The 22856-nt window shown below is 41.4% G+C and overlaps 5 protein-coding genes, 1 long non-coding RNA gene and 33 other non-coding genes across 45 annotated transcripts in view; all 39 read left to right on the top strand.

The window, feature by feature from the left end:
* The first annotated feature begins 307 nt into the window (after positions 1–307).
* LOC116616363 (protein Wnt-8a-like) lies at positions 308–6889 on the top strand. 2 transcript variants are annotated; one of them, XM_048733665.1, is made up of 5 exons: positions 308–428; positions 546–727; positions 892–1148; positions 1270–1736; positions 6861–6889. In XM_048733665.1, exons 1-5 carry the CDS (start codon positions 367–369, stop codon positions 6871–6873), a joined length of 981 nt encoding a protein of 326 aa, XP_048589622.1. In that variant the 5' UTR covers positions 308–366; the 3' UTR covers positions 6874–6889. The 2 variants fall into 2 exon arrangements, with proteins under 2 accessions (XP_048589622.1, XP_032234360.2); XM_032378469.2 differs by lacking the exon at positions 6861–6889 and having other exon boundaries at positions 1270–1873.
* Positions 2201–2272, top strand: Trnae-cuc. The gene has a single exon. It is a non-coding gene; the product is annotated as a tRNA-Glu (tRNA).
* Positions 2491–2562, top strand: Trnae-cuc. Its single transcript has one exon. It is a non-coding gene; the product is annotated as a tRNA-Glu (tRNA).
* Positions 2636–2707, top strand: Trnae-cuc. The gene has a single exon. It is a non-coding gene; the product is annotated as a tRNA-Glu (tRNA).
* On the top strand, positions 2926–2997 carry Trnae-cuc. The gene has a single exon. It is a non-coding gene; the product is annotated as a tRNA-Glu (tRNA).
* On the top strand, positions 3216–3287 carry Trnae-cuc. Its single transcript has one exon. It is a non-coding gene; the product is annotated as a tRNA-Glu (tRNA).
* On the top strand, positions 3506–3577 carry Trnae-cuc. The gene has a single exon. It is a non-coding gene; the product is annotated as a tRNA-Glu (tRNA).
* Trnae-cuc lies at positions 3651–3722 on the top strand. The gene has a single exon. It is a non-coding gene; the product is annotated as a tRNA-Glu (tRNA).
* On the top strand, positions 3796–3867 carry Trnae-cuc. The gene has a single exon. It is a non-coding gene; the product is annotated as a tRNA-Glu (tRNA).
* Positions 3941–4012, top strand: Trnae-cuc. The gene has a single exon. It is a non-coding gene; the product is annotated as a tRNA-Glu (tRNA).
* Trnae-cuc lies at positions 4231–4302 on the top strand. Its single transcript has one exon. It is a non-coding gene; the product is annotated as a tRNA-Glu (tRNA).
* Positions 4376–4447, top strand: Trnae-cuc. Its single transcript has one exon. It is a non-coding gene; the product is annotated as a tRNA-Glu (tRNA).
* Positions 4521–4592, top strand: Trnae-cuc. The gene has a single exon. It is a non-coding gene; the product is annotated as a tRNA-Glu (tRNA).
* Trnae-cuc lies at positions 4666–4737 on the top strand. The gene has a single exon. It is a non-coding gene; the product is annotated as a tRNA-Glu (tRNA).
* On the top strand, positions 4956–5027 carry Trnae-cuc. The gene has a single exon. It is a non-coding gene; the product is annotated as a tRNA-Glu (tRNA).
* On the top strand, positions 5391–5462 carry Trnae-cuc. Its single transcript has one exon. It is a non-coding gene; the product is annotated as a tRNA-Glu (tRNA).
* On the top strand, positions 5536–5607 carry Trnae-cuc. Its single transcript has one exon. It is a non-coding gene; the product is annotated as a tRNA-Glu (tRNA).
* Positions 5681–5752, top strand: Trnae-cuc. Its single transcript has one exon. It is a non-coding gene; the product is annotated as a tRNA-Glu (tRNA).
* Trnae-cuc lies at positions 5826–5897 on the top strand. The gene has a single exon. It is a non-coding gene; the product is annotated as a tRNA-Glu (tRNA).
* On the top strand, positions 6283–11665 carry LOC5509529 (protein Wnt-8b). Of its 2 annotated transcripts, XM_048733666.1 has the most exons (5): positions 7628–8012; positions 8130–8311; positions 8476–8732; positions 8854–9320; positions 11637–11665. In XM_048733666.1, the coding sequence occupies exons 1-5, from the start codon at positions 7951–7953 to the stop codon at positions 11647–11649; spliced, it is 981 nt and encodes a 326-aa protein (XP_048589623.1). In that variant the 5' UTR covers positions 7628–7950; the 3' UTR covers positions 11650–11665. The 2 variants fall into 2 exon arrangements, with proteins under 2 accessions (XP_048589624.1, XP_048589623.1); XM_048733667.1 differs by lacking the exons at positions 7628–8012; positions 8130–8311; positions 11637–11665 and adding exons at positions 6283–6482; positions 6600–6781 and having other exon boundaries at positions 8854–9508.
* Trnae-cuc lies at positions 9731–9802 on the top strand. Its single transcript has one exon. It is a non-coding gene; the product is annotated as a tRNA-Glu (tRNA).
* On the top strand, positions 9876–9947 carry Trnae-cuc. The gene has a single exon. It is a non-coding gene; the product is annotated as a tRNA-Glu (tRNA).
* Trnae-cuc lies at positions 10021–10092 on the top strand. The gene has a single exon. It is a non-coding gene; the product is annotated as a tRNA-Glu (tRNA).
* Positions 10166–10237, top strand: Trnae-cuc. Its single transcript has one exon. It is a non-coding gene; the product is annotated as a tRNA-Glu (tRNA).
* On the top strand, positions 10601–10672 carry Trnae-cuc. Its single transcript has one exon. It is a non-coding gene; the product is annotated as a tRNA-Glu (tRNA).
* An 830-nt stretch (positions 11666–12495) lies between the features above and the next one.
* On the top strand, positions 12496–14226 carry LOC125556728 (protein Wnt-8b-like). 2 transcript variants are annotated; one of them, XM_048733670.1, is made up of 4 exons: positions 12496–12788; positions 12906–13138; positions 13252–13508; positions 13631–14226. In XM_048733670.1, exons 1-4 carry the CDS (start codon positions 12727–12729, stop codon positions 13703–13705), a joined length of 627 nt encoding a protein of 208 aa, XP_048589627.1. In that variant the 5' UTR covers positions 12496–12726; the 3' UTR covers positions 13706–14226. The 2 variants fall into 2 exon arrangements, with proteins under 2 accessions (XP_048589627.1, XP_048589628.1); XM_048733671.1 differs by having other exon boundaries at positions 12510–12788; positions 12906–13087.
* A 281-nt stretch (positions 14227–14507) lies between these two features.
* Positions 14508–14579, top strand: Trnae-cuc. The gene has a single exon. It is a non-coding gene; the product is annotated as a tRNA-Glu (tRNA).
* A 73-nt stretch (positions 14580–14652) lies between these two features.
* Trnae-cuc lies at positions 14653–14724 on the top strand. The gene has a single exon. It is a non-coding gene; the product is annotated as a tRNA-Glu (tRNA).
* Positions 14725–14797: 73 nt separating this feature from the next.
* On the top strand, positions 14798–14869 carry Trnae-cuc. Its single transcript has one exon. It is a non-coding gene; the product is annotated as a tRNA-Glu (tRNA).
* A 73-nt stretch (positions 14870–14942) lies between these two features.
* Trnae-cuc lies at positions 14943–15014 on the top strand. The gene has a single exon. It is a non-coding gene; the product is annotated as a tRNA-Glu (tRNA).
* Positions 15015–15377: 363 nt separating this feature from the next.
* Positions 15378–15449, top strand: Trnae-cuc. The gene has a single exon. It is a non-coding gene; the product is annotated as a tRNA-Glu (tRNA).
* A 233-nt stretch (positions 15450–15682) lies between these two features.
* LOC125573251 lies at positions 15683–16442 on the top strand. The gene is made up of 2 exons (XR_007314008.1): positions 15683–16035; positions 16153–16442. It is a non-coding gene; the product is annotated as an uncharacterized LOC125573251 (long non-coding RNA).
* A 905-nt stretch (positions 16443–17347) lies between these two features.
* On the top strand, positions 17348–19062 carry LOC125573248 (protein Wnt-8b-like). Of its 2 annotated transcripts, none has more exons than XM_048733668.1 (4): positions 17348–17565; positions 17683–17915; positions 18029–18285; positions 18408–19062. In XM_048733668.1, the coding sequence occupies exons 1-4, from the start codon at positions 17504–17506 to the stop codon at positions 18480–18482; spliced, it is 627 nt and encodes a 208-aa protein (XP_048589625.1). In that variant the 5' UTR covers positions 17348–17503; the 3' UTR covers positions 18483–19062. The 2 variants fall into 2 exon arrangements, with proteins under 2 accessions (XP_048589625.1, XP_048589626.1); XM_048733669.1 differs by having other exon boundaries at positions 17357–17565; positions 17683–17864.
* A 222-nt stretch (positions 19063–19284) lies between these two features.
* Trnae-cuc lies at positions 19285–19356 on the top strand. The gene has a single exon. It is a non-coding gene; the product is annotated as a tRNA-Glu (tRNA).
* A 73-nt stretch (positions 19357–19429) lies between these two features.
* Positions 19430–19501, top strand: Trnae-uuc. The gene has a single exon. It is a non-coding gene; the product is annotated as a tRNA-Glu (tRNA).
* Positions 19502–19574: 73 nt separating this feature from the next.
* Positions 19575–19646, top strand: Trnae-cuc. The gene has a single exon. It is a non-coding gene; the product is annotated as a tRNA-Glu (tRNA).
* A 73-nt stretch (positions 19647–19719) lies between these two features.
* Positions 19720–19791, top strand: Trnae-cuc. Its single transcript has one exon. It is a non-coding gene; the product is annotated as a tRNA-Glu (tRNA).
* Positions 19792–20154: 363 nt separating this feature from the next.
* Positions 20155–20226, top strand: Trnae-cuc. The gene has a single exon. It is a non-coding gene; the product is annotated as a tRNA-Glu (tRNA).
* Positions 20227–20493: 267 nt separating this feature from the next.
* LOC5509552 (protein Wnt-8b) overlaps positions 20494–22856 on the top strand; it is a 9408-nt gene continuing 7045 nt past the window's right edge. Inside the window, exons 1-3 of one of the 3 annotated variants that reach the window (XM_048733664.1) lie at positions 20494–20811; positions 20929–21110; positions 22805–22856. The exon at positions 22805–22856 is cut by the window's right edge and continues 205 nt beyond it. In XM_048733664.1, coding sequence (XP_048589621.1) covers positions 21077–21110; positions 22805–22856 — 86 coding nt within the window. In that variant the 5' untranslated portion in view covers positions 20494–20811; positions 20929–21076. Of the gene's footprint in view, positions 20812–20928; positions 21111–21956; positions 22342–22458; positions 22692–22804 lie in introns of those variants that run through there. The other 2 variants (XM_048733662.1, XM_048733663.1) reach the window with 2 other exon arrangements.

Here is a 22856-nt window from a genome sequence, read left to right on the forward strand (position 1 = left end):
AAAGTTCATTTCAACTACATAAAAATTCCCATATGGTCTAGTGGTTAGGATCCGGCGCTCTCACCGCCGTGGCGGTGGCAGTTTTGTCAAACTGTCCTGAACCATAAAAAAAATAAACACCCGCCAAACACTATCAATTTTCACACTTTGTTTTGTCTCAAACAAGAAAATACCGCGGTTTTTGCGCTTATTGTTTGCTTGTTTAATTGATTCCTTGTTCACTGGTTCAGGACCATTGTTCAAAGTTAGAATAGATTTGTTTTGGCGGTCTTTATAAATGTCTGTACATTTTGGTAGCTCACACAAACAAGCTGACATAAGCAACAACACGATATATTCACCAAGAGAAAATACTTTTCAAGGAAAATGAAATTGCAATTGATAATTAACTTGCTCGTCATTCTGAACTCCTCCACTGGCCAAAAACTGTAAGTAGCACCAACGTTGCGATTATCGCAAATAGGAAAAGCAATAATCGAACAGCGCACGCGTTAGTGATATATTCTCTCTAATCTTCTTCTAATTCGATTTGACACTTTTTGCAGTACCGCGAAGCTGATTCTACAACAAGAGAGCCTCGAAACATTAAAGAACAGTATCCTGTACGCCTCGAACTCCGCCGAAAGAGAATGCCGACAGCAATTTAAAGCCAGTAAATGGAACTGCTCTTCTGTGTGGGCCCGTCCAATAAAGATGAGAGACCCTATGTATATGATCCGACGATTAGGTAATTACGACGTTGTATACAAGACGCAATGCTGTAACGGTAGAAAATGCTGTATGTGAAACCACAATAGGGACACGCTCAAAAAATATAACATATTTTTCTTTAAGTGTTAATGTGTGTTATCTAAATGCATATCTAATTGGATTGTTTTCTTGCATTCACAGCTAACAGAGAGACAGCCTTCGTACACAGTATAAATGCCGCAGCCGTCACGTATTTCTTAACCAGGGACTGTAGGAGAGGCATCTTTAGGAATTGCGCGTGTGTGCGACAGACGGGCCAAGCTGGAGAATGGCGGGGGTGCAACGACAATGTCAAGTTTGGTGAAGTGCTTTCCAAACACTTCCTAAACGCCCGCCATGTGGACAAGCGCAAGGCCAGAGCGGTCATCCATTTGCACAACAACGCTGTTGGGCGCAAAGTAAGTGTAATAGGAATGCTGCCATAACTCAAACAGTTACATAATATATATAAAGGGGTTGAATCGGTGGTGTTTAAATGTATTCATTAAAGCTTACGGATTTTTCTTTTCTTTTTTTTAGGCTGTTAAGAAGACTTTAAAGCAACAGTGCAAGTGCCACGGCGTGTCCGGCGGATGTTCGAGCAAAAGCTGCTGGAAAACACTGCCACTGTTTTCCGAAATAGGAGACTACCTTAAAGCAAAGTACCAACAAGCTCAAAAAGTCCGTCTGCATACCAACAAGCTTGTTTTGAAACTTCCTTCCCGTGTGTTTGCACCGCTGACCAAAAAAGCCCGTCGCAGCCTGGTCTTCCTAAAACCCTCTCCAGACTACTGTCACCGCGACACAAAGAAAGGGTCAACCGGTGTGCTAGGTCGAGAATGTAGCAGCGATAGCCCAAATTACTTGGAGTGCATTCAGATGTGTACGTCTTGTGATTATCGAGTGGAGAAAAAGTTAGCCGTCAGAAGTAGCAAATGTAACTGTAAGTTTGTCTGGTGTTGTGACATCAAGTGTAGCGAGTGCAAGAAATTGGTTGCTGTTACGAAATGTGTGCGCTAATTGAATATATCTCAGAGAAAAAATAATTGTATCCTATCGCCTTCTAAAGTATACGTCACAACTTAGAATATGTACAAAGTCAGAACGATATGGAATGTTGTAAATAAAATGTCCTGAAAAAATGTCTTGTGTGTTGTATCTCCATTGAAGCGCTTTCTTGAAAGAAAAACGTCAAGTTTCAGAAAAAGTGCTGTAATATGTATTATTGAATCGAGTTAGATCAGCCGGTGGATGACTACATGCCCTAAACATATGGTGTAGTGGTTAGGAATGTCCAGCAAAAGTTAATGTCAACTACATAAAAATTCCCATATGATCTAGTCGTTAGGATCCGGCGCTCTCACCGACGTGGCCCTGGTTCGATTCCCGGTGTGGGAAAGATGTATTTTTCTTGATTTCTTTACAACGCAGAGATAAATTTGGGCAAAATAGATCTTCAACTATATGAAATTCCCATATGGTCTAGTGGTTAGGATCCGGCGCTCTCACCGCCGTGGCCCGGGTTCGATTCCCTGTGTGGGAAAGATGTATTTTTCTTGATTTCTTCACTACGCAGAGATAAATTTGGGCAAAATAGATCTTCAACTATATGAAATTCCCATATGGTCTAGTGGTTAGGATCCGGCGCTCTCACCGACGTGACCCGTATTCGATTCCCGGTGTGGGAAAGATGTACTTTTCTTGATTTCTTCACTACGCAGAGATAAATTTGGGCAAAATGGATTTTCAACTACATGAAGTTCCCATATGGTCTAGTGGTTAGGATCCGGCGCTCTCACCGCCGTGGCCCGGGTTCTATTCCCGGTGTGGAAAAGTTGTATTTTTTTTTATTTCTTTACAACGCAGAGATAAATTTGGGCAAAATAGATCTTAAACTATATGAAGTTCCCATATGGTCTAGTGGTTAGGATCCGGCGCTCTCACCGCCGTGGACCGGGTTCGATTCCCGGTGTGGGAAAGTTGTATTTTTCTTGATTTCTTTACAACGCAGAGATAAATTTGGGCAAAATAGATCTTCAACTATATGAAATTTTCATATTGTCTAGTGGTTAGGATCCGGCGCTCTCACCGCCGTGGCCCGGTTTCGATTCCCGGTGTGGGAAAGATGTATTTTTCTTGATTTCTTTACAACGCAGAGATAAATTTGGGCAAAATAGATCTTCAACTATATGAAATTCCCATATGGTCTAGTGGTTAGGATCCGGCGCTCTCACCGCCGTGGCCCGGGTTCGATTCCCGGTGTGGGAAAGATGTATTTTTCTTGATTTCTTCACTACGCAGAGATAAATTTGGGCAAAATAGATCTTCAACTATATGAAATTCCCATATGGTCTAGTGGTTAGGATCCGGCGCTCTCACCGACGTGACCCGTATTCGATTCCCGGTGTGTGAAAGATGTACTTTTCTTGATTTCTTCACTACGCAGAGATAAATTTGGGCAAAATGGATTTTCAACTACATGAAGTTCCCATATGGTCTAGTGGTTAGGATCCGGCGCTCTCACCGCCGTGGCCCGGGTTCTATTCCCGGTGTGGAAAAGTTGTATTTTTCTTTATTTCTTTACAACGCAGAGATAAATTTGGGCAAAATAGATCTTCAACTATATGAAATTCCCATATGGTCTAGTGGTTAGGATCCGGCGCTCTCACCGACGTGACCCGTATTCGATTCCCGGTGTGGGAAAGATGTACTTTTCTTGATTTCTTCACTACGCAGAGATAAATTTGGGCAAAATGGAATTTCAACTACATGAAATTTCCATATGGTCTAGTGGTTAGGATCTGGCGCTCTCGCCGCCGTGGCCCGGGTTCGATTCCCGGTGTGGGAAAGTTGTTTTTTTGTTTATTTCTTTACAACGCAGAGATAAATTTGGGCAAAATAGATTTTCAACTATATGAAATTCCCATATGGTCTAGTGGTTAGGATCCGGCGCTCTCACCGCCGTGGCCCGGGTTCGATTCCCGGTGTGGGAAAGTTGTATTTTTCTTGATTTCTTTACAACGCAGAGATAAATTTGGGCAAAATAGGTCTTAAACTATATGAAGTTCCCATATGGTCTAGTGGTTAGGATCCGGCGCTCTCACCGCCGTGGCCCGGGTTCGATTCCCGGTGTGGGAAAGTTGTATTTTTCTTGATTTCTTTACAACGCAGAGATAAATTTGGGCAAAATGGTTTTCCAACTACATGAAGTTCCCATATGGTCTAGTGGTTAGGGTCCGGCGCTCTCACCGCCGTGGCCCGGTTTCGATTCCCGGTGTGGGAAAGATGTATTTTTCTTGATTTCTTTACAACGCAGAGATAAATTTGGGCAAAATAGATCTTCAACTATATGAAATTCCCATATGATCTAGTGGTTAGGATCCGTCGCTCTCACCGACGTGACCCTTTTCGATTCCTGGTGTTGGAAAGATGTATTTTTTTATGATTTCTTCACTACGCAGAGATAAATTTGGGCAAAATGGATTTTCAACTACATGAAGTTCCCACATGGTCTAGTGGTTAGGATCCGGCGCTCTCACCGCCGTGGCCCGGGTTCGATTCCCGGTGTGGGAAAGTTGTATTTTTCTTGATTTCTTCACTACGCAGAGATAAATTTGGGCAAAATGGATTTTCAACTACATGAAGTTCCCATATGGTCTAGTGGTTAGGATCCGGCGCTCTCACCGCCGTGGCCCGGGTTCGACTCCCGGTGTGGGAAAGTTGTATTTTTCTTGATTTCTTTACAACGCAGAGATAAATTTGGGCAAAATAGATCTTCAATTATATGAAGTTCCCATATGGTCTAGTGGTTAGGATCCGGCGCTCTCACCGCCGTTGCCCGGGTTCGATTCCCGGTGTGGGAAAGTTGTATTTTTCTTGATTTCTTTACAACGCAAAGATAAATTTGGGCAAAATGGTTTTCCAACTACATGAAGTTCCCATATGGTCTAGTGGTTAGGGTCCGGCGCTCTCACCGCCGTGGCCCGGGTTCGATTCCCGGTGTGGGAAAGTTGTATTTTTCTTTATTTCTTTACAACGCAGAGATAAATTTGGGCAAAATAGATTTTCAGCTATATGAAATTCCCATATTGTCTAGTGGTTAGGATCCGGCGCTCTCACCTCCGTTGCCCGGGTTCTATTCCCGGTGTGGAAAAGTTTTATTTTTCTTTATTTCTTTACAACGAAGAGAAAAATTTGGACAAAATAGATTTTCAACTATATGAAATTCCCATATGGTCTAGTGGTTAGGATCCGGCGCTCTCACCGCCGTGGCCCGGGTTCGATTCCCGGTGTGGGAAAGTTGTATTTTTCTTGATTTCTTTACAACGCAGAGATAAATTTGGGCAAAATAGATCTTCAATTATATGAAATTCCCATATTGTCTAGTGGTTAGGATCCGGCGCTCTCACCGCCGTGGCCCGGTTTCGATTCCCGGTGTGGGAAAGATGTATTTTTCTTGATTTCTTTACAACGCAGAGATAAATTTGGGCAAAATAGATCTTTAACTATATGAAATTCCCATATGATCTAGTGGTTAGGATCCGTCGCTCTCACCGACGTGACCCTTTTCGATTCCTGGTGTTGGAAAGATGTATTTTTTTATGATTTCTTTACTACGCAGAGATAAATTTGGGCAAAATGGATTTTCAACTACATGAAGTTCCCACATGGTCTAGTGGTTAGGATCCGGCGCTCTCTCCGCCGTGGTCCGGGTTCGATTCCCGGTGTGGGAAAGTTGTATTTTTCTTGATTTCTTCACTACGCAGAGATGAATTTGGGCAAAATGGATTTTCAACTACATGAAGTTCCCATATGGTCTAGTGGTTAGGATCCGGCGCTCTCACCGCCGTGGCCCGGGTTCGACTCCCGGTGTGGGAAAGTTGTATTTTTCTTGATTTCTTTACAACGCAGAGATAAATTTGGGCAAAATAGATCTTCAATTATATGAAGTTCCCATATGGTCTAGTGGTTAGGGTCCGGCGCTCTCACCGCTGTGGCCCGGGTTCGATTCCCGGTGTGGGAAAGTTGTATTTTTCTTTATTTCTTTACAACGCAGAGATAAATTTGGGCAAAATAGATTTTCAGCTATATGAAATTCCCATATGGTCTAGTGGTTAGGATCCGGCGCTCTCACCGCCGTGGCCCGGGTTCGATTCCCGGTGTGGGAAAGTTGTATTTTTATTGATTCCTCTAAAGCGCAGAGATAAATTTTGCCAAGATTAATGTTCAACTCCATGAAGTTCCCATATGGTCTAGTGGTACTGGCACCCTGAATACTATGAGGGAGATCGAAAGGCTCCATGTTTTTTTCTAAATTCATAAATTTTGTCAAACTGTCCTGAACCATAAAAAAATAAACACCCGCCGAACACTATCAATTTTCACACTTTTTTTGTCTCAAGGAAGAAAATACCGCGGTGTTTGCGCTTATTGTTTGCTTGTTAAATTGATTCCTGGTTTACTTTTAACAGTTCCTTTTGTCTCAAGCAAGAAAATACCGCGGTTTTTGCGCTTATTGTTTGCTTGTTGAATTGATTCCTTGTCCACTGGCTCAGGACCATTTTTCAAAATTAGAATAGATTTGTTTTGGCGGTCTTTATAAATGTCTGGACATTTTGGTAGCTCACACAAACAAGCTGACTTAAGCAACAACACGATATATTCACCAAGAGAAAAGACCTTTCAAGAAAAATGAAATTGCAATTGATAATTACCTAGCTCGTCATTCTCAACTCCTCCACTGGCCAAAAACTGTAAGTAGCACCAACGTTGCGATTATCGCAAATAGGAAAATCAATGATCGAACAGCGCACGCGTTAGTGATATATTCTCTCTAATCTTCTTCTAATTCGATTTGACACTTTTTGCAGTACCGCGAAGCTGATTCTACAACAAGAGAGCCTCGAAACATTAAAGAACAGTATCCTGTACGCCTCGAACTCCGCCGAAAGAGAATGCCGACAGCAATTTAAAGCCAGTAAATGGAACTGCTCTTCTGTGTGGGCCCGTCCAATAAAGATGAGAGACCCTATGTATATGATCCGACGATTAGGTAATTACGACGTTGTATACAAGACGCAATGCTGTAACGGTAGAAAATGCGAGTGCAAGAAATTGGTTGCTGTTGCGAAATGTGTGCGCTAATTGAATATATCTCAGAGAAAAAATAATTGTATCCTATCTCCTTCTAAAGTATACGTCACAACTTAGAATATGTACATAGTCAGAACGATATGGAATGTTGTAAATAAAATGTCCTGAAAAAATGTCTTGTGTGTTGTATCTCCATTGAATCGCTTTCTTGAAAGAAAAACGTCAAGTTTCAGAAAAAGTGCTGTAATATGTATTATTGAATCGAGTTAGATCAGCCGGTGGATGACTACATGCCCTAAACATATGGTGTAGTGGTTAGGAATGTCCAGCAAAAGTTAATGTCAACTACATAAAAATTCCCATATGATCTAGTCGTTAGGATCCGGCGCTCTCACCGCCGTGGCCAGGGTTCTATTCCCGGTGTGGGAAAGATGTATTTTTCTTGGTTTCTTTACACCGCAGAGATAAATTTGGGCAAAATAGATCTTCAACTATACGAAATTCCCATATGGTCTAGTGGTTAGGATCCGGCGCTGTCACCGCTATGGCCCGGGTTCGATTGCCGGTGTGGGAAAGTTGTATTTTTCTTGATTTCTTTAAAACGCAGAGATAAATTTAATATCTCAATTGAAGCGCTTTCTTGAAAGATAAACGTCATTTTTCAGAAAAAGTGCTGTAATATGTATTATTGAATCGAGTTAGATTAGCCGATGGATGACTACATGCCCTTCCCATATGGGGTAGTGGTGAGGAATGTCTAGCAAAAGTTCATTTCAACTACATAAAAATTCCCATATGGTCTAGTGGTTAGGTTCCGGCGCTCTCACCGCCGTGGCGGTGGCAGTTTTGTCAAACTGTCCTGAACCATAAAAAAATAAACACCCGCCAAACACTATCAATTTTCACACTTTGTTTTGTCTCAAGCAAGAAAATACCGCGGTTTTTGCGCTTATTGTTTGCTTGTTTAATTGATTCCTTGTTCACTGGTTCAGGACCATTGTTCAAAGTTAGAATAGATTTGTTTTGGCGGTCTTTATAAATGTCTGGACATTTTGGTAGCTCACACAAACAAGCTGACATAAGCAACAACACGATATATTCACCAAGAGAAAATACTTTTCAAGAAAAATGAAATTGCAATTGATAATTAACTTGCTCGTCATTCTGAACTCCTCCACTGGCCAAAAACTGTAAGTAGCACCAACGTTGCGATTATCGCAAATAGGAAAAGCAATGATCGAACAGCGCACGCGTTAGTGATATATTCTCTCTAATCTTCTTCTAATTCGATTTGACACTTTTTGCAGTACCGCGAAGCTGATTCTACAACAAGAGAGCCTCGAAACATTAAAGAACAGTATCCTGTACGCCTCGAACTCCGCCGAAAGAGAATGCCGACAGCAATTTAAAGCCAGTAAATGGAACTGCTCTTCTTTGTGGGCCCGTCCAATAAAGATGAGAGACCCTATGTATATGATCCGACGATTAGGTAATTACGACGTTGTATACAAGACGCAATGCTGTAACGGTAGAAAATGCTGTATGTGAAACCACAATAGGGACACGCTCGAAAAATATAACATATTTTTCTTTAAGTGTTAATGTGTGTTATCTAAATGCATATCTAAATGGATTGTTTTCTTGCATTCACAGCTAACAGAGAGACAGCCTTCGTACACAGTATAAATGCCGCAGCCGTCACGTATTTCTTAACCAGGGACTGTAGGAGAGGCATCTTTAGGAATTGCGCGTGTGTGCGACAGACGGGCCAAGCTGGAGAATGGCGGGGGTGCAACGACAATGTCAAGTTTGGTGAAGTGCTTTCCAAACACTTCCTAAACGCCCGCCATGTGGACAAGCGCAAGGCCAGAGCGGTCATCCATTTGCACAACAACGCTGTTGGGCGCAAAGTAAGTGTAATAGGAATGCTGCCATAACTCAAACAGTTACATGATATATATAAAGGGGTTTACTCGGTGGTGTTTAAATGTATTCATTAAAGCTTACGGATTTTTCTTTTCTTTTTTTTAGGCTGTTAAGAAGACTTTAAAGCAACAGTGCAAGTGCCACGGCGTGTCCGGCGGATGTTCGAGCAAAAGCTGCTGGAAAACACTGCCACTGTTTTCCGAAATAGGAGACTACCTTAAAGCAAAGTACCAACAAGCTCAAAAAGTCCGTCTGCATACCAACAAGCTTGTTTTGAAACTTCCTTCCCGTGTGTTTGCACCGCTGACCAAAAAAGCCCGTCGCAGCCTGGTCTTCCTAAAACCCTCTCCAGACTACTGTCACCGCGACACAAAGAAAGGGTCAACCGGTGTGCTAGGTCGAGAATGTAGCAGCGATAGCCCAAATTACTTGGAGTGCATTCAGATGTGTACGTCTTGTGATTATCGAGTGGAGAAAAAGTTAGCCGTCAGAAGTAGCAAATGTAACTGTAAGTTTGTCTGGTGTTGTGACATCAAGTGTAGCGAGTGCAAGAAATTGGTTGCTGTTACGAAATGTGTGCGCTAATTGAATATATCTCAGAGAAAAAATAATTGTATCCTATCTCCTTCTAAAGTATACGTCACAACTTAGAATATGTACATAGTCAGAACGATATGGAATGTTGTAAATAAAATGTCCTGAAAAAATGGCTTGTGTGTTGTATCTCCATTGAAGCGCTTTCTTGAAAGAAAAACGTCAAGTTTCAGAAAAAGTGCTGTAATATGTATTATTGAATCGAGTTAGATCAGCCGGTGGATGACTACATGCCCTAAACATATGGTGTAGTGGTTAGGAATGTCCAGCAAAAGTTAATGTCAACTACATAAAAATTCCCATATGGTCTAGTGGTTAGGATCCGGCGCTCTCTTCTTTACAACGCAGAGATAAATTTGGGCAAAATAGATTTTCAACTATATGAAATTCCCATATGGTCTAGTGGTTAGGATCCGGCGCTCTCACCGCCGTGGCACGGGTTCGATTCCCGGTGTGGGAAAGTTGTATTTTTCTTGATTTCTTTACAACGCACAGATAAATTTGGGCAAAATAGATCTTAAACTATATGAAGTTCCCATATGGTCTAGTGGTTAGGATCCGGCGCTCTCACCGCCGTGGCCCGGGTTCGATTCCCGGTGTGGGAAATTTGTATTTTTCTTGATTTCTTTACAACGCAGAGATAAATTTGGGCAAAATAGATCTTAAACTATATGAAGTTCCCATATGGTCTAGTGGTTAGGATCCGGCGCTCTCACCGCCGTGGCCCGGATTCGATTCCCGGTGTGGGAAAGATGTATTTTTCTTGATTTCTTTACAACGCAGAGATAAATTTGGGCAAAATAGATCTTCAACTATATGAAATTCCCATATGGTCTGGTGGTTAGGATCCGGCGCTCTCACCCCCGTGGCCCGGGTTCGATTCCCGGTGTGGGAAAGATGTATTTTTCTTGATTTCTTCACTACGCAGAGATAAATTTGGGCAAAATAGATCTTCAACTATATGAAATTCCCATATGGTCTAGTGGTTAGGATCCGGCGCTCTCACCGACGTAACCCGTATTCGATTCCCGGTGTGGGAAAGATGTACTTTTCTTGATTTCTTCACTACGCAGAGATAAATTTGGGCAAAATGGATTTTCAACTACATGAAGTTCCCATATGGTCTAGTGGTTAGGATCCGGCGCTCTCACCGCCGTAGCCCGGGTTCTATTCCCGGTGTGGAAAAGTTGTATTTTTCTTTATTTCATTACAACGCAGAGATAAATTTGGGCAAAATAGATTTTCAGCTATATGAAATTCCCATATGGTCTAGTGGTTAGGATCCGGCGCTCTCACCGCCGTGGCCCGGGTTCGATTCCCGGTGTGGGAAAGTTGTATTTTTATTGATTCCTCTAAAGCGCAGAGATAAATTTTGCCAAGATTAATGTTCAACTCCATGAAGTTCCCATATGGTCTAGTGGTACTGGCACCCTGAATACTATGAGGGAGATCGAAAGGCTCCATGTTTTTTTTCTAAATTCATAAATTTTGTCAAACTGTCCTGAACCATAAAAAAATAAACACCCGCCGAACACTATCAATTTTCACACTTTTTTTGTCTCAAGGAAGAAAATACCGCGGTGTTTGCGCTTATTGTTTGCTTGTTAAATTGATTCCTGGTTTACTTTTAACAGTTCCTTTTGTCTCAAGCAAGAAAATACCGCGGTTTTTGCGCTTATTGTTTGCTTGTTGAATTGATTCCTTGTTCACTGGCTCAGGACCATTGTTCAAAATTAGAATAGATTTGTTTTGGCGGTCTTTATAAATGTCTGGACATTTTGGTAGCTCACACAAACAAGCTGACTTAAGCAACAACACGATATATTCACCAAGAGAAAAGACCTTTCAAGAAAAATGAAATTGCAATTGATAATTACCTAGCTCGTCATTCTCAACTCCTCCACTGGCCAAAAACTGTAAGTAGCACCAACGTTGCGATTATCGCAAATAGGAAAATCAATGATCGAACAGCGCACGCGTTAGTGATATATTCTCTCTAATCTTCTTCTAATTCGATTTGACACTTTTTGCAGTACCGCGAAGCTGATTCTACAACAAGAGAGCCTCGAAACATTAAAGAACAGTATCCTGTACGCCTCGAACTCCGCCGAAAGAGAATGCCGACAGCAATTTAAAGCCAGTAAATGGAACTGCTCTTCTGTGTGGGCCCGTCCAATAAAGATGAGAGACCCTATGTATATGATCCGACGATTAGGTAATTACGACGTTGTATACAAGACGCAATGCTGTAACGGTAGAAAATGCGAGTGCAAGAAATTGGTTGCTGTTGCGAAATGTGTGCGCTAATTGAATATATCTCAGAGAAAAAATAATTGTATCCTATCTCCTTCTAAAGTATACGTCACAACTTAGAATATGTACATAGTCAGAACGATATGGAATGTTGTAAATAAAATGTCCTGAAAAAATGTCTTGTGTGTTGTATCTCCATTGAATCGCTTTCTTGAAAGAAAAACGTCAAGTTTCAGAAAAAGTGCTGTAATATGTATTATTGAATCGAGTTAGATCAGCTGGTGGATGACTACATGCCCTAAACATATGGTGTAGTGGTTAGGAATGTCCAGCAAAAGTTAATGTCAACTACATAAAAATTCCCATATGATCTAGTCGTTAGGATCCGGCGCTCTCACCGCCGTGGCCAGGGTTCTATTCCCGGTGTGGGAAAGATGTATTTTTCTTAGTTTCTTTACACCGCAGAGATAAATTTGGGCAAAATAGATCTTCAACTATACGAAATTCCCATATGGTCTAGTGGTTAGGATCCGGCGCTGTCACCGCTATGGCCCGGGTTCGATTGCCGGTGTGGGAAAGTTGTATTTTTCTTGATTTCTTTAAAACGCAGAGATAAATTTAATATCTCAATTGATGCGCTTTCTTGAAAGATAAACGTCATTTTTCAGAAAAAGTGCTGTAATATGTATTATTGAATCGAGTTAGATCAGCCGATGGATGACTACATGCCCTTCCCATATGGGGTAGTGGTGAGGAATGTCTAGCAAAAGTTCATTTCAACTACATAAAAATTCCCATATGGTCTAGTGGTTAGGCTCCGGCGCTCTCACCGCCGTGGCGGTGGCAGTTTTGTCAAACTGTCCTGAACCATAAAAAAATAAACACCCGCCAAACACTATCAATTTTCACACTTTGTTTTGTCTCAAGCAAGAAAATACCGCGGTTTTTGCGCTTATTGTTTGCTTGTTTAATTGATTCCTTGTTCACTGGTTCAGGACCATTGTTCAAAGTTAGAATAGATTTGTTTTGGCGGTCTTTATAAATGTCTGGACATTTTGGTAGCTCACACAAACAAGCTGACATAAGCAACAACACGATATATTCACCAAGAGAAAATACTTTTCAAGAAAAATGAAATTGCAATTGATAATTAACTTGCTCGTCATTCTGAACTCCTCCACTGGCCAAAAACTGTAAGTAGCACCAACGTTGCGATTATCGCAAATAGGAAAAGCAATGATCGAACAGCGCACGCGTTAGTGATATATTCTCTCTAATCTTCTTCTAATTCGAATTGACACTTTTTGCAGTACCGCGAAGCTGATTCTACAACAAGAGAGCCTCGAAACATTAAAGAACAGTATCCTGTACGCCTCGAACTCCGCCGAAAGAGAATGCCGACAGCAATTTAAAGCCAGTAAATGGAACTGCTCTTCTGTGTGGGCCCGTCCAATAAAGATGAGAGACCCTATGTATATGATCCGACGATTAGGTAATTACGACGTTGTATACAAGACGCAATGCTGTAACGGTAGAAAATGCTGTATGTGAAACCACAATAGGGACACGCTCGAAAAATATAACATATTTTTCTTTAAGTGTTAATGTGTGTTATCTAAATGCATATATAATTGGATTGTTTTCTTGCATTCACAGCTAACAGAGAGACAGCCTTCGTACACAGTATAAATGCCGCAGCCGTCACGTATTTCTTAACCAGGGACTGTAGGAGAGGCATCTTTAGGAATTGCGCGTGTGTGCGACAGACGGGCCAAGCTGGAGAATGGCGGGGGTGCAACGACAATGTCAAGTTTGGTGAAGTGCTTTCCAAACACTTCCTAAACGCCCGCCATGTGGACAAGCGCAAGGCCAGAGCGGTCATCCATTTGCACAACAACGCTGTTGGGCGCAAAGTAAGTGTAATAGGAATGCTGCCATAACTCAAACAGTTACATGATATATATAAAGGGGTTTACTCGGTGGTGTTTAAATGTATTCATTAAAGCTTACGGATTTTTCTTTTCTTTTTTTTTAGGCTGTTAAGAAGACTTTAAAGCAACAGTGCAAGTGCCACGGCGTGTCCGGCGGATGTTCGAGCAAAAGCTGCTGAAAAACACTGCCACTGTTTTCCGAAATAGGAGACTACCTTAAAGCAAAGTACCAACAAGCTCAAAAAGTCCGTCTGCATACCAACAAGCTTGTTTTGAAACTTCCTTCCCGTGTGTTTGCACCGCTGACCAAAAAAGCCCGTCGCAGCCTGGTCTTCCTAAAACCCTCTCCAGACTACTGTCACCGCGACACAAAGAAAGGGTCAACCGGTGTGCTAGGTCGAGAATGTAGCAGCGATAGCCCAAATTACTTGGAGTGCATTCAGATGTGTACGTCTTGTGATTATCGAGTGGAGAAAAAGTTAGCCGTCAGAAGTAGCAAATGTAACTGTAAGTTTGTCTGGTGTTGTGACATCAAGTGTAGCGAGTGCAAGAAATTGGTTGCTGTTACGAAATGTGTGCGCTAATTGAATATATCTCAGAGAAAAAATAATTGTATCCTATCTCCTTCTAAAGTATACGTCACAACTTAGAATATGTACATAGTCAGAACGATATGGAATGTTGTAAATAAAATGTCCTGAAAAAATGGCTTGTGTGTTGTATCTCCATTGAAGCGCTTTCTTGAAAGAAAAACGTCAAGTTTCAGAAAAAGTGCTGTAATATGTATTATTGAATCGAGTTAGATCAGCCGGTGGATGACTACATGCCCTAAACATATGGTGTAGTGGTTAGGAATGTCCAGCAAAAGTTAATGTCAACTACATAAAAATTCCCATATGGTCTAGTGGTTAGGATCCGGCGCTCTCTTCTTTACAACGCAGAGATAAATTTGGGCAAAATAGATTTTCAACTATATGAAATTCCCATATGGTCTAGTGGTTAGGATCCGGCGCTCTCACCGCCGTGGCACGGGTTCGATTCCCGGTGTGGGAAAGTTGTATTTTTCTTGATTTCTTTACAACGCACAGATAAATTTGGGCAAAATAGATCTTAAACTATATGAAGTTCCCATATGGTCTAGTGGTTAGGATCCGGCGCTCTCACCGCCGTGGCCCGGGTTCGATTCCCGGTGTGGGAAATTTGTATTTTTCTTGATTTCTTTACAACGCAGAGATAAATTTGGGCAAAATAGATCTTAAACTATATGAAGTTCCCATATGGTCTAGTGGTTAGGATCCGGCGCTCTCACCGCCGTGGCCCGGATTCGATTCCCGGTGTGGGAAAGATGTATTTTTCTTGATTTCTTTACAACGCAGAGATAAATTTGGGCAAAATAGATCTTCAACTATATGAAATTCCCATATGGTCTGGTGGTTAGGATCCGGCGCTCTCACCCCCGTGGCCCGGGTTCGATTCCCGGTGTGGGAAAGATGTATTTTTCTTGATTTCTTCACTACGCAGAGATAAATTTGGGCAAAATAGATCTTCAACTATATGAAATTCCCATATGGTCTAGTGGTTAGGATCCGGCGCTCTCACCGACGTAACCCGTATTCGATTCCCGGTGTGGGAAAGATGTACTTTTCTTGATTTCTTCACTACGCAGAGATAAATTTGGGCAAAATGGATTTTCAACTACATGAAGTTCCCATATGGTCTAGTGGTTAGGATCCGGCGCTCTCACCGCCGTAGCCCGGGTTCTATTCCCGGTGTGGAAAAGTTGTATTTTTCTTTATTTCATTACAACGCAGAGATAAATTTGGGCAAAATAGATTTTCAGCTATATGAAATTCCCATATGGTCTAGTGGTTAGGATCCGGCGCTCTCACCGCCGTGGCCCGGGTTCGATTCCCGGTGTGGGAAAGTTGTATTTTTATTGATTCCTCTAAAGCGCAGAGATAAATTTTGCCAAGATTAATGTTCAACTCCATGAAGTTCCCATATGGTCTAGTGGTACTGGCACCCTGAATACTATGAGGGAGATCGAAAGGCTCCATGTTTTTTTTCTAAATTCATAAATTTTGTCAAACTGTCCTGAACCATAAAAAAATAAACACCCGCCGAACACTATCAATTTTCACACTTTTTTTGTCTCAAGGAAGAAAATACCGCGGTGTTTGCGCTTATTGTTTGCTTGTTAAATTGATTCCTGGTTTACTTTTAACAGTTCCTTTTGTCTCAAGCAAGAAAATACCGCGGTTTTTGCGCTTATTGTTTGCTTGTTGAATTGATTCCTTGTTCACTGGCTCAGGACCATTGTTCAAAATTAGAATAGATTTGTTTTGGCGGTCTTTATAAATGTCTGGACATTTTGGTAGCTCACACAAACAAGCTGACTTAAGCAACAACACGATATATTCACCAAGAGAAAAGACCTTTCAAGAAAAATGAAATTGCAATTGATAATTACCTAGCTCGTCATTCTCAACTCCTCCACTGGCCAAAAACTGTAAGTAGCACCAACGTTGCGATTATCGCAAATAGGAAAATCAATGATCGAACAGCGCACGCGTTAGTGATATATTCTCTCTAATCTTCTTCTAATTCGATTTGACACTTTTTGCAGTACCGCGAAGCTGATTCTACAACAAGAGAGCCTCGAAACATTAAAGAACAGTATCCTGTACGCCTCGAACTCCGCCGAAAGAGAATGCCGACAGCAATTTAAAGCCAGTAAATGGAACTGCTCTTCTGTGTGGGCCCGTCCAATAAAGATGAGAGACCCTATGTATATGATCCGACGATTAGGTAATTACGACGTTGTATACAAGACGCAATGCTGTAACGGTAGAAAATGCGAGTGCAAGAAATTGGTTGCTGTTGCGAAATGTGTGCGCTAATTGAATATATCTCAGAGAAAAAATAATTGTATCCTATCTCCTTCTAAAGTATACGTCACAACTTAGAATATGTACATAGTCAGAACGATATGGAATGTTGTAAATAAAATGTCCTGAAAAAATGTCTTGTGTGTTGTATCTCCATTGAATCGCTTTCTTGAAAGAAAAACGTCAAGTTTCAGAAAAAGTGCTGTAATATGTATTATTGAATCGAGTTAGATCAGCTGGTGGATGACTACATGCCCTAAACATATGGTGTAGTGGTTAGGAATGTCCAGCAAAAGTTAATGTCAACTACATAAAAATTCCCATATGATCTAGTCGTTAGGATCCGGCGCTCTCACCGCCGTGGCCAGGGTTCTATTCCCGGTGTGGGAAAGATGTATTTTTCTTAGTTTCTTTACACCGCAGAGATAAATTTGGGCAAAATAGATCTTCAACTATACGAAATTCCCATATGGTCTAGTGGTTAGGATCCGGCGCTGTCACCGCTATGGCCCGGGTTCGATTGCCGGTGTGGGAAAGTTGTATTTTTCTTGATTTCTTTAAAACGCAGAGATAAATTTAATATCTCAATTGATGCGCTTTCTTGAAAGATAAACGTCATTTTTCAGAAAAAGTGCTGTAATATGTATTATTGAATCGAGTTAGATCAGCCGATGGATGACTACATGCCCTTCCCATATGGGGTAGTGGTGAGGAATGTCTAGCAAAAGTTCATTTCAACTACATAAAAATTCCCATATGGTCTAGTGGTTAGGCTCCAGCGCTCTCACCGCCGTGGCGGTGGCAGTTTTGTCAAACTGTCCTGAACCATAAAAAAATAAACACCCGCCAAACACTATCAATTTTCACACTTTGTTTTGTCTCAAGCAAGAAAATACCGCGGTTTTTGCGCTTATTGTTTGCTTGTTTAATTGATTCCTTGTTCACTGGTTCAGGACCATTGTTCAAAGTTAGAATAGATTTGTTTTGGCGGTCTTTATAAATGTCTGGACATTTTGGTAGCTCACACAAACAAGCTGACATAAGCAACAACACGATATATTCACCAAGAGAAAATACTTTTCAAGAAAAATGAAATTGCAATTGATAATTAACTTGCTCGTCATTCTGAACTCCTCCACTGGCCAAAAACTGTAAGTAGCACCAACGTTGCGATTATCGCAAATAGGAAAAGCAATGATCGAACAGCGCACGCGTTAGTGATATATTCTCTCTAATCTTCTTCTAATTCGAATTGACACTTTTTGCAGTACCGCGAAGCTGATTCTACAACAAGAGAGCCTCGAAACATTAAAGAACAGTATCCTGTACGCCTCGAACTCCGCCGAAAGAGAATGCCGACAGCAATTTAAAGCCAGTAAATGGAACTGCTCTTCTGTGTGGGCCCGTCCAATAAAGATGAGAGACCCTATGTATATGATCCGACGATTAGGTAATTACGACGTTGTATACAAGACGCAATGCTGTAACGGTAGAAAATGCTGTATGTGAAACCACAATAGGGACACGCTCGAAAAATATAACATATTTTTCTTTAAGTGTTAATGTGTGTTATCTAAATGCATATATAATTGGATTGTTTTCTTGCATTCACAGCTAACAGAGAGACAGCCTTCGTACACAGTATAAATGCCGCAGCCGTCACGTATTTCTTAACCAGGGACTGTAGGAGAGGCATCTTTAGGAATTGCGCGTGTGTGCGACAGACGGGCCAAGCTGGAGAATGGCGGGGGTGCAACGACAATGTCAAGTTTGGTGAAGTGCTTTCCAAACACTTCCTAAACGCCCGCCATGTGGACAAGCGCAAGGCCAGAGCGGTCATCCATTTGCACAACAACGCTGTTGGGCGCAAAGTAAGTGTAATAGGAATGCTGCCATAACTCAAACAGTTACATGATATATATAAAGGGGTTTACTCGGTGGTGTTTAAATGTATTCATTAAAGCTTACGGATTTTTCTTTTCTTTTTTTTTAGGCTGTTAAGAAGACTTTAAAGCAACAGTGCAAGTGCCACGGCGTGTCCGGCGGATGTTCGAGCAAAAGCTGCTGAAAAACACTGCCACTGTTTTCCGAAATAGGAGACTACCTTAAAGCAAAGTACCAACAAGCTCAAAAAGTCCGTCTGCATACCAACAAGCTTGTTTTGAAACTTCCTTCCCGTGTGTTTGCACCGCTGACCAAAAAAGCCCGTCGCAGCCTGGTCTTCCTAAAACCCTCTCCAGACTACTGTCACCGCGACACAAAGAAAGGGTCAACCGGTGTGCTAGGTCGAGAATGTAGCAGCGATAGCCCAAATTACTTGGAGTGCATTCAGATGTGTACGTCTTGTGATTATCGAGTGGAGAAAAAGTTAGCCGTCAGAAGTAGCAAATGTAACTGTAAGTTTGTCTGGTGTTGTGACATCAAGTGTAGCGAGTGCAAGAAATTGGTTGCTGTTACGAAATGTGTGCGCTAATTGAATATATCTCAGAGAAAAAATAATTGTATCCTATCTCCTTCTAAAGTATACGTCACAACTTAGAATATGTACATAGTCAGAACGATATGGAATGTTGTAAATAAAATGTCCTGAAAAAATGGCTTGTGTGTTGTATCTCCATTGAAGCGCTTTCTTGAAAGAAAAACGTCAAGTTTCAGAAAAAGTGCTGTAATATGTATTATTGAATCGAGTTAGATCAGCCGGTGGATGACTACATGCCCTAAACATATGGTGTAGTGGTTAGGAATGTCCAGCAAAAGTTAATGTCAACTACATAAAAATTCCCATATGGTCTAGTGGTTAGGATCCGGCGCTCTCTTCTTTACAACGCAGAGATAAATTTGGGCAAAATAGATTTTCAACTATATGAAATTCCCATATGGTCTAGTGGTTAGGATCCGGCGCTCTCACCGCCGTGGCACGGGTTCGATTCCCGGTGTGGGAAAGTTGTATTTTTCTTGATTTCTTTACAACGCACAGATAAATTTGGGCAAAATAGATCTTAAACTATATGAAGTTCCCATATGGTCTAGTGGTTAGGATCCGGCGCTCTCACCGCCGTGGCCCGGGTTCGATTCCCGGTGTGGGAAATTTGTATTTTTCTTGATTTCTTTACAACGCAGAGATAAATTTGGGCAAAATAGATCTTAAACTATATGAAGTTCCCATATGGTCTAGTGGTTAGGATCCGGCGCTCTCACCGCCGTGGCCCGGATTCGATTCCCGGTGTGGGAAAGATGTATTTTTCTTGATTTCTTTACAACGCAGAGATAAATTTGGGCAAAATAGATCTTCAACTATATGAAATTCCCATATGGTCTGGTGGTTAGGATCCGGCGCTCTCACCCCCGTGGCCCGGGTTCGATTCCCGGTGTGGGAAAGATGTATTTTTCTTGATTTCTTCACTACGCAGAGATAAATTTGGGCAAAATAGATCTTCAACTATATGAAATTCCCATATGGTCTAGTGGTTAGGATCCGGCGCTCTCACCGACGTAACCCGTATTCGATTCCCGGTGTGGGAAAGATGTACTTTTCTTGATTTCTTCACTACGCAGAGATAAATTTGGGCAAAATGGATTTTCAACTACATGAAGTTCCCATATGGTCTAGTGGTTAGGATCCGGCGCTCTCACCGCCGTAGCCCGGGTTCTATTCCCGGTGTGGAAAAGTTGTATTTTTCTTTATTTCATTACAACGCAGAGATAAATTTGGGCAAAATAGATTTTCAGCTATATGAAATTCCCATATGGTCTAGTGGTTAGGATCCGGCGCTCTCACCGCCGTGGCCCGGGTTCGATTCCCGGTGTGGGAAAGTTGTATTTTTATTGATTCCTCTAAAGCGCAGAGATAAATTTTGCCAAGATTAATGTTCAACTCCATGAAGTTCCCATATGGTCTAGTGGTACTGGCACCCTGAATACTATGAGGGAGATCGAAAGGCTCCATGTTTTTTTCTAAATTCATAAATTTTGTCAAACTGTCCTGAACCATAAAAAAATAAACACCCGCCGAACACTATCAATTTTCACACTTTTTTTGTCTCAAGGAAGAAAATACCGCGGTGTTTGCGCTTATTGTTTGCTTGTTAAATTGATTCCTGGTTTACTTTTAACAGTTCCTTTTGTCTCAAGCAAGAAAATACCGCGGTTTTTGCGCTTATTGTTTGCTTGTTGAATTGATTCCTTGTTCACTGGCTCAGGACCATTGTTCAAAATTAGAATAGATTTGTTTTGGCGGTCTTTATAAATGTCTGGACATTTTGGTAGCTCACACAAACAAGCTGACTTAAGCAACAACACGATATATTCACCAAGAGAAAAGACCTTTCAAGAAAAATGAAATTGCAATTGATAATTACCTAGCTCGTCATTCTCAACTCCTCCACTGGCCAAAAACTGTAAGTAGCACCAACGTTGCGATTATCGCAAATAGGAAAATCAATGATCGAACAGCGCACGCGTTAGTGATATATTCTCTCTAATCTTCTTCTAATTCGATTTGACACTTTTTGCAGTACCGCGAAGCTGATTCTACAACAAGAGAGCCTCGAAACATTAAAGAACAGTATCCTGTACGCCTCGAACTCCGCCGAAAGAGAATGCCGACAGCAATTTAAAGCCAGTAAATGGAACTGCTCTTCTGTGTGGGCCCGTCCAATAAAGATGAGAGACCCTATGTATATGATCCGACGATTAGGTAATTACGACGTTGTATACAAGACGCAATGCTGTAACGGTAGAAAATGCGAGTGCAAGAAATTGGTTGCTGTTGCGAAATGTGTGCGCTAATTGAATATATCTCAGAGAAAAAATAATTGTATCCTATCTCCTTCTAAAGTATACGTCACAACTTAGAATATGTACATAGTCAGAACGATATGGAATGTTGTAAATAAAATGTCCTGAAAAAATGTCTTGTGTGTTGTATCTCCATTGAATCGCTTTCTTGAAAGAAAAACGTCAAGTTTCAGAAAAAGTGCTGTAATATGTATTATTGAATCGAGTTAGATCAGCCGGTGGATGACTACATGCCCTAAACATATGGTGTAGTGGTTAGGAATGTCCAGCAAAAGTTAATGTCAACTACATAAAAATTCCCATATGATCTAGTCGTTAGGATCCGGCGCTCTCACCGCCGTGGCCAGGGTTCTATTCCCGGTGTGGGAAAGATGTATTTTTCTTGGTTTCTTTACACCGCAGAGATAAATTTGGGCAAAATAGATCTTCAACTATACGAAATTCCCATATGGTCTAGTGGTTAGGATCCGGCGCTGTCACCGCTATGGCCCGGGTTCGATTGCCGGTGTGGGAAAGTTGTATTTTTCTTGATTTCTTTAAAACGCAGAGATAAATTTAATATCTCAATTGAAGCGCTTTCTTGAAAGATAAACGTCATTTTTCAGAAAAAGTGCTGTAATATGTATTATTGAATCGAGTTAGATCAGCCGATGGATGACTACATGCCCTTCCCATATGGGGTAGTGGTGAGGAATGTCTAGCAAAAGTTCATTTCAACTACATAAAAATTCCCATATGGTCTAGTGGTTAGGTTCCGGCGCTCTCACCGCCGTGGCGGTGGCAGTTTTGTCAAACTGTCCTGAACCATAAAAAAATAAACACCCGCCAAACACTATCAATTTTCACACTTTGTTTTGTCTCAAGCAAGAAAATACCGCGGTTTTTGCGCTTATTGTTTGCTTGTTTAATTGATTCCTTGTTCACTGGTTCAGGACCATTGTTCAAAGTTAGAATAGATTTGTTTTGGCGGTCTTTATAAATGTCTGGACATTTTGGTAGCTCACACAAACAAGCTGACATAAGCAACAACACGATATATTCACCAAGAGAAAATACTTTTCAAGAAAAATGAAATTGCAATTGATAATTAACTTGCTCGTCATTCTGAACTCCTCCACTGGCCAAAAACTGTAAGTAGCACCAACGTTGCGATTATCGCAAATAGGAAAAGCAATGATCGAACAGCGCACGCGTTAGTGATATATTCTCTCTAATCTTCTTCTAATTCGATTTGACACTTTTTGCAGTACCGCGAAGCTGATTCTACAACAAGAGAGCCTCGAAACATTAAAGAACAGTATCCTGTACGCCTCGAACTCCGCCGAAAGAGAATGCCGACAGCAATTTAAAGCCAGTAAATGGAACTGCTCTTCTGTGTGGGCCCGTCCAATAAAGATGAGAGACCCTATGTATATGATCCGACGATTAGGTAATTACGACGTTGTATACAAGACGCAATGCTGTAACGGTAGAAAATGCTGTATGTGAAACCACAATAGGGACACGCTCGAAAAATATAACATATTTTTCTTTAAGTGTTAATGTGTGTTATCTAAATGCATATCTAAATGGATTGTTTTCTTGCATTCACAGCTAACAGAGAGACAGCCTTCGTACACAGTATAAATGCCGCAGCCGTCACGTA

This window comes from Nematostella vectensis, chromosome 10 (genome assembly GCF_932526225.1).
Source record: "Nematostella vectensis chromosome 10, jaNemVect1.1, whole genome shotgun sequence".
Lineage (NCBI taxonomy): Eukaryota > Metazoa > Cnidaria > Anthozoa > Actiniaria > Edwardsiidae > Nematostella > Nematostella vectensis.

Coding starts and splice junctions, on each gene's coding strand:
- LOC125556728 (XM_048733670.1), top strand. CDS start 12,727: ATGAAATTGCAATTGATAATTAACTTGCTCGTCATTCTGAACTCCTCC. Junction 12,789..12,905: donor TCCTCCACTGGCCAAAAACT/GTAAGTAGCACC, acceptor CACTTTTTGCAG/TACCGCGAAGCTGATTCTAC. Junction 13,139..13,251: donor CTGTAACGGTAGAAAATGCT/GTATGTGAAACC, acceptor TTGCATTCACAG/CTAACAGAGAGACAGCCTTC.
- LOC116616363 (XM_048733665.1), top strand. CDS start 367: ATGAAATTGCAATTGATAATTAACTTGCTCGTCATTCTGAACTCCTCC. Junction 429..545: donor TCCTCCACTGGCCAAAAACT/GTAAGTAGCACC, acceptor CACTTTTTGCAG/TACCGCGAAGCTGATTCTAC. Junction 1,149..1,269: donor ACAACGCTGTTGGGCGCAAA/GTAAGTGTAATA, acceptor TCTTTTTTTTAG/GCTGTTAAGAAGACTTTAAA.
- LOC125573248 (XM_048733668.1), top strand. CDS start 17,504: ATGAAATTGCAATTGATAATTAACTTGCTCGTCATTCTGAACTCCTCC. Junction 17,566..17,682: donor TCCTCCACTGGCCAAAAACT/GTAAGTAGCACC, acceptor CACTTTTTGCAG/TACCGCGAAGCTGATTCTAC. Junction 17,916..18,028: donor CTGTAACGGTAGAAAATGCT/GTATGTGAAACC, acceptor TTGCATTCACAG/CTAACAGAGAGACAGCCTTC.
- LOC5509529 (XM_048733666.1), top strand. CDS start 7,951: ATGAAATTGCAATTGATAATTAACTTGCTCGTCATTCTGAACTCCTCC. Junction 8,013..8,129: donor TCCTCCACTGGCCAAAAACT/GTAAGTAGCACC, acceptor CACTTTTTGCAG/TACCGCGAAGCTGATTCTAC. Junction 8,312..8,475: donor GTATATGATCCGACGATTAG/GTAATTACGACG, acceptor TTGCATTCACAG/CTAACAGAGAGACAGCCTTC.